The sequence below is a fragment of the Brachyhypopomus gauderio genome, chromosome 11 (genome assembly GCF_052324685.1).
Source record: "Brachyhypopomus gauderio isolate BG-103 chromosome 11, BGAUD_0.2, whole genome shotgun sequence".
NCBI lineage: Eukaryota > Metazoa > Chordata > Actinopteri > Gymnotiformes > Hypopomidae > Brachyhypopomus > Brachyhypopomus gauderio.
In genome coordinates, this window is record NC_135221.1 from 12,518,750 (window position 1) to 12,524,776 (window position 6,027).

At 42.1% G+C, this 6,027-nt stretch overlaps 1 protein-coding gene across 1 annotated transcript; it reads right to left on the reverse strand.

Moving 5' to 3' along the window:
* Positions 1-233: 233 nt before the first annotated feature.
* ndufa9a (NADH:ubiquinone oxidoreductase subunit A9a) lies at positions 234-5,922 on the reverse strand. The gene is made up of 11 exons (XM_077022006.1): positions 5,773-5,922; positions 4,929-5,099; positions 4,668-4,765; positions 4,461-4,552; positions 4,195-4,336; positions 3,810-3,912; positions 3,465-3,535; positions 1,654-1,730; positions 1,051-1,146; positions 893-959; positions 234-502 (listed from the first exon to the last, which is right to left on the reverse strand). Exons 1-11 carry the CDS (start codon positions 5,825-5,827, stop codon positions 332-334), a joined length of 1,143 nt encoding a protein of 380 aa, XP_076878121.1. The 5' UTR covers positions 5,828-5,922; the 3' UTR covers positions 234-331.
* Between the last annotated feature and the right edge of the window lie 105 nt (positions 5,923-6,027).

Sequence of the window (6,027 nt, forward strand, 5' to 3'; positions counted from 1 at the left end):
AGTAAGAGCAAACTGACAATACATTACTTATGAATCACCTATATATGAGCATTTTTGCAAATGAAATTTCTGCAAAGAGCCCCAATGTTCTGCAAATCATAATGCATTCACGGTTGTGGGAGACAGACTACCATCACCATAGACTTCCAATAATCCAAAACAAAAAAAAACCTAAAAAGACATGGGTCGATATGACCAACAAATATCTCATGTACTCACACATTCTGAACCAATCCTGGAGGTGAAGAAGTTTTATTTGTTATGTACAGGGTCATAGTAAAGCGTGACAGCTCAGGGGAGAGAAGTGGAGAGTCACGCTGGGACAAACTGCTTAGAAGTCGACAGGTTTGAGTGGCCTCGTGTCCCCACGCTCTGCTTCCAAATAACGGTAGCGGCGATGGACACGCACAACGTCGATGGCTTTCTCTTGCACAGAAGAAGGTTTGATGCCCAGGTCTTCAAACCCTGGCAGATCAGGATACTCCATGTCCGTCGTGTGGAACTAGTGGGTTGGGGGAGGACACAGCACAGAGGTGACAGGACAGTCAGAGTTAGCTTTTGGGACACAATATGTAAATGAACCATATAATAAATCAATACATTTCTTTTACAGAACGCTTTGAACATCTGGACCAACCTCCAATATTCCAATTGAGCACTGATGGTGCTTAAACAAATGAGCATTTTATAAGATCTTACATGCCAAGTAACCTAGACACATTTAGATTTCACCTGTGATTTTATGTACTGCAAATCATACTGCAATTGCAAAATGCAGAAATTATAACTGCAATATAATATATTGGTCCATGTCATCCCTACTGCTAATCCTAAGCACAGCAACATTACAGTCTAAACAGTGATGTGCACTCTTGGGAGTCTGGGTACATACCCGATCAATTTTATCACGAGTTATCCAGGGCTCAAAGGGATTTAGCTCAAAAAACCTTGCGGCAAGACTAAAAACAACCAAAAACAGATGTTATAACAAATTTAAACGGCATTGAACAGCACGTGCATCTCAAATTCTCATGTAGAGAAAACACTTACTGGTAGAGCGGACGTGGCATGTTGTAGGCCAGGAAGACCCTGTGAGTTTCATCATAGACGTACCTCACTAGGTCATGCAGCAGGAATCGGCCTGGCCTAAGTGCAGAGATGGAGGACACAAGGACCATACAAATCATTACTTAACAAATACAGAACAGTGATTTGACATGGACATTGGCTGGAGGTTATACTAGTAACAAAAGAACCGGCGGCAGAGGAAGAGAGCTTATCTCGTGTGTTCCTGCTTTGTGCTACAAGTGCTACATTTTTGTTCTACAATGCTACACACCTACATGGCTTTGTTTTGAAAGGCTGGGTGGCATGAGCAGAGCGTTTTATTTTGACTATTGTTTACTTTTCTTTGGTTGTATTAGGAGTAATAAATCACAGTCACTTGAAAATATGTTGAAGTAACAGCAATATTAACATTTTACCATGACAGATAACACAGCTAGACACTAAGACAATACACACATTTCCCCTCTATATGCACTGGAAAAGTATAAAATGTAGTCATATCAACATTATTGTTATTTCTCCTTTTAATCCAAGCAAAACTCGTGTCCATCAAAAGACAACACTCGACCTTAGACGGAGCCTTACCCAGCTAATGCATATGTTTGTCCATTAGAATCAGGATCTCTCACCACATTCACAACGGCATGGGCAACATCAGCCACCTAGAGACAGAAATCACTTATTGAGCTGGTGGAGTAAGACAACCCAAACACGCGCGCGCACGCACACACACGAAAATCAACGGCTGAACTTACTCAATATATCTCTTCTTATTTTATATACACCAGGGCTAATCAACTATATTTTTCTGCGGGCCAAATATGGCAGATAGCTCTGACCTGTGGTCCGGGGTGGGGGCGAATGTAACAATCGTGACTGAGTGTTTTTTCAATAGCCCTGAAATAATCCCGTCAAAATTAAAAAATATTTTTAACAATTTATTCTGGGTCCGGATGGGATGGCATTTGGGTCTGTATCCAGACCGAGGTCCATTGGTTGCGGACCATGGAAATAGAAATTTGCAGAGTTAATCAGGAATGAGATTGGGTCCGGACAGGACTGTGTTCGGGTCCGGATCCGGACCGCAGTCTGCCTGTTAGTGACCTCTGTTGTACACTATATTGCCAAAAGCTTTCACTCATCCATTCAAATTATTGTAATCAAGTGTTCCAATCACTTCCATGGCCACAGATGTATAACAACTAAGCACCTAGGCATGTTTTTACAAACATTTGTGAAAGAATGGGTAGCTCTCAGGAATTCAGTGAATTCCAGCGTGGAACCTGTACACCAAATCCAGTTGTGAAATTTCTGACAGAGCAGGGTCAGAGGATGCAGATGTGCATAGCGCAAAGAGGTCACCAACTTTCTGCAGTCAATCACTACAGACATTCATGTGGCCTTCAGATTAGTTCAAGAACAGTGTGCAGAGAGCTTCATGGAATGGGTTTCCATGGTCGAGCAGCTGCATCCAAGCCATGGGGTGAATGAACTTGAATGACTGGCTTGCACAGAGTCCTGACCTAAACCCGATAGAACACCTTTGGGATGAATTAGAGCGGAGACCAAGAGCCATGTACAGCCTGTTTCAAGTCAACCTACCGATTCTCAATGGGATTCCAGGCCATCCAGGACCCTCCACTCCTTAGTTGTCAGACAGTCCTTGGTCGATTTACTGGTATGTTTTTGGTCATTGTCATGTTGTAGGGTGCAGTTCCACTTCAGATATTCTTTTTATTTTTTTAAACAAATGTTCCTCAAGCGCCCTCTGATAGAATCCACCATGAATTCTACCACCTATGATGGTGAGCTGGCCAGGTCATGCTACAGCAAAGCATCCCCAAACCATGACACATCTGCCTCCATGTTTCACAGTTGTATGGGGTTCTTTTCCTGGAATGCTGTATTTGGTTTACGCCAAACATGTACTTGGACAGTGCATGGACTATTGTGCATGTTGTTTTGAATGTCCTCGACTTTTAGACTATTTTCTGGACAGTGGAATGGCTAATTTCAAATTCTTTTGAGAGGTTTTAAATCCCTTACTAGACTCATTAGCTGCTATAGTCTGCATTCTGATGGACTCGGGCAGCTCCTTCAATATCACCATGGTGATCACTCTCACTGCAACAGTCAGGAGCAAAATGATCAAAATGTCTGAGGTTTAAATAAGACGCACACACAGACGCACGCGCGCACACACTCACACACGGGTCCTTCATTGGCTGTGCAAGCAAAATAATCCCTTTGAAGTACTTTTGGCTGCAATGTTCTGTTTCTCTGGAAACCTTGTGTACTTCATTGCAATTTTGACTACCTCTGTGTATACTTGCTTATATTAGAGTTCTTAAGCATACCATGTAAATAAACAAATAATGGCATTAAAAGGTACTCACATGGCAAGGCTGCTTGATGGTTTTCTTGCCCCTGGATATAAGAGGTGTAGCCCTGCCGAACCAACGCATGTCTACACCACAAGAGAACACAGACAGGCCACTGTAATTTAATGCAAACATTTGAACTCCAGCAAAATTGCTTATTGGGTTGCTTGGGCGGTACTGTTTGAAATGCAGGCAAGGTATAAATTAGGTGCATAAATTACTCTTTACGGTCATACATTTAAAGCATCAATATGAAATCTGCTGGCTGAAACAACCTGTAAAACTGATACAGTCCTATAGTGAATCTTTGTAATGACTGAGGACATTTGTGGAGGAGAAGACATGCTACCAGATACATACTGATATAATGGTTGAAAAATCGGTCTTCTCTCCCAAAGAACTCAGATGGTTTAATGATGACAGCATCTGGGAATTCGTCCCTCACAACAGACTCTCCCACAGCCTGTCAAACACATACACGTCATTTTCAATTCTGACTTGTGATTTAGCAAATGTGTTTACAGCTGCAGCCTTCTTGATTACTTTTTCTAAATCTAATAGTGTCTTGCCTGATAATTCATCAGTCTTTCTAACATTTCCAAATCCATCATACACAGGAGGTTCTTTAATAGACTCTGAGGTACTGGATTTTGTGAAGTATATGAAATGTTGAATTGAAAAGAAATTCTGAATATGCTCCCAAGTTTGATCTAATTTAGGAGTGTGAAGTGATGGCACACCCTACCTTGTTCCGCAGGTATTTTGAGCAACTGCGAATGTCTGCATTTAGATGGGACACATGGACAAACTTTTTGACTCCAGCTTCCCGTGATGCCTTTGCAATCTGCTGAGGGATGTTTACGAACACATCCTCGAACTTATAGTTGCTTCAGAGGGTTAAAAAAAAAATAACAAAACAAAAAAAAACAACAACAATACATGCATCAAGTTACTTATAGAGGCATCGACTCGTCCAATGAACATACATTAGCATTCTGAATTCCCACATACCTGGTCTCCCACTCTCTTCCCACCAAATTGATTACAACATTGGAGTTAGCAACTGCTCTTTGGATTGAATCTTTATCTCTTGCATCCCACTCCTAACAACCACAAAAAGATTCTCTCAGATGTATAACTAACCCAAACGCAAGAGGCTGTGGCATGGTGACTAAATTCCAAACGATTAAAGAAAGCTGTGAAGTAAAAAGCACACACCATAAAGATGAGCTGACCGAGATCCCCCATGGGTTTGAGATGCATGAGGTCATACTCATCGCATCTGTATGGGATCACGATCTGAGAGCCTATCCTTCCTGAGACATAAAAGAAAATTCATCAGTTCATCCAAACAAAAACACATGTCCATTGTGTTCTTACATTAAGTTGTTTTCAAATCCCTATAAACACGACGACAGATGTACCGATTTGTGTATTTTCTTTCTATTAAATTATAAGCTGAGGGAAACAGCTGCTCACCGAGTCGATTAACAACATATCGGCCGAGGAAGCCTGTGGCCCCGAACACCGTGGCCGCTACTCCGCTGAAGGATGAGCGGCCACCTTTGCCTTTAGGGATCAGTGCATGGTGGATCTTCCTGTGCTGAATCGCGACGGGCCCAGCTGCCTGCAACACCGGACAGCAGGTTCCTTGACAGAATAGAGAAGGAAAAGCAAGCCATGGCAGGATTAGCCTCGTTTACAGGAGACTGTAGATTTTTTGCACAATAATGGAAACAGTCAAACTCTTAAACGCGTTAATAAAATTGTGTAAAACGTCCGATTAAACTTACTAACTAGTATAGCTGGATATGACGATTTCTATGTGAAATTAAAACAGATGGTTGACTTCACCTAGCTCACAAACATACAGTACGAATATACATTCAACAAACAAACAAACAACCCCAATGCCATCTTCAGTAGTTGAAGTGAGCTACTGTCACCCAATACGGTTTGCTAGCTTAGCTTCAAAGTTAGCGGTGGCTAAAACGCCCGAGACCTAGCTAACAGTTCGCTACCTCAGAAAGAAACATAACACACATTATATGTAAAAGCATACGGAGCGTAGCCGAGTTAGGCGAAACATTAACTACTGAGCACTGACTACGATACGATAAAATGGAGGGGCCTTACTCGACGGCTAGCTAACCACATTAGCCTCTACTGCATCAAGCCGGGGTCACTGCAAGCGTTAGAGGACGACAGAGTCCTTAAACATTAAGAAATCTTCACATTGCCGACAGACGTTGCATCCTAAGGTCACAATTTCAATACAAGTTCCATTTCGCATCTACTGTTGCTGCTTCGTTTTAATACTTACTGGAAAGCCTCGGAAGGACACCAGCAGGACGGCTAACCAAAGTGACAGCCGCCATCTTCCCGGCCCGTCAATCAAAACGGTACGGCAAACGCAGAGGGTCAAACGGAGCGACCGTCCACTATACTAGTTAGTAGCTTTGATACTCCTACAAATGTCCCTTGGTTGAAAATAGAATATAAGAACATTTTCGTGGTTAAAACTACACCGAATCGGTCTGTTTTATTTATTTAAAAATAACAACAAAATTACCCACTA

Excerpts from the sequence above, each read along its gene's own strand:
- ndufa9a (XM_077022006.1), bottom strand. The coding sequence starts at position 5,827 with ATGGCGGCTGTCACTTTGGTTAGCCGTCCTGCTGGTGTCCTTCCGAGG. Across the intron at positions 4,553-4,667 it reads TCGGTCAGCTCATCTTTATG|GAGTGGGATGCAAGAGATAA; the intron begins GTGTGTGCTTTT and ends TGTGGTTGTTAG. Across the intron at positions 1,147-1,653 it reads CAAACATATGCATTAGCTGG|GCCAGGCCGATTCCTGCTGC; the intron begins GTAAGGCTCCGT and ends CTCTGCACTTAG.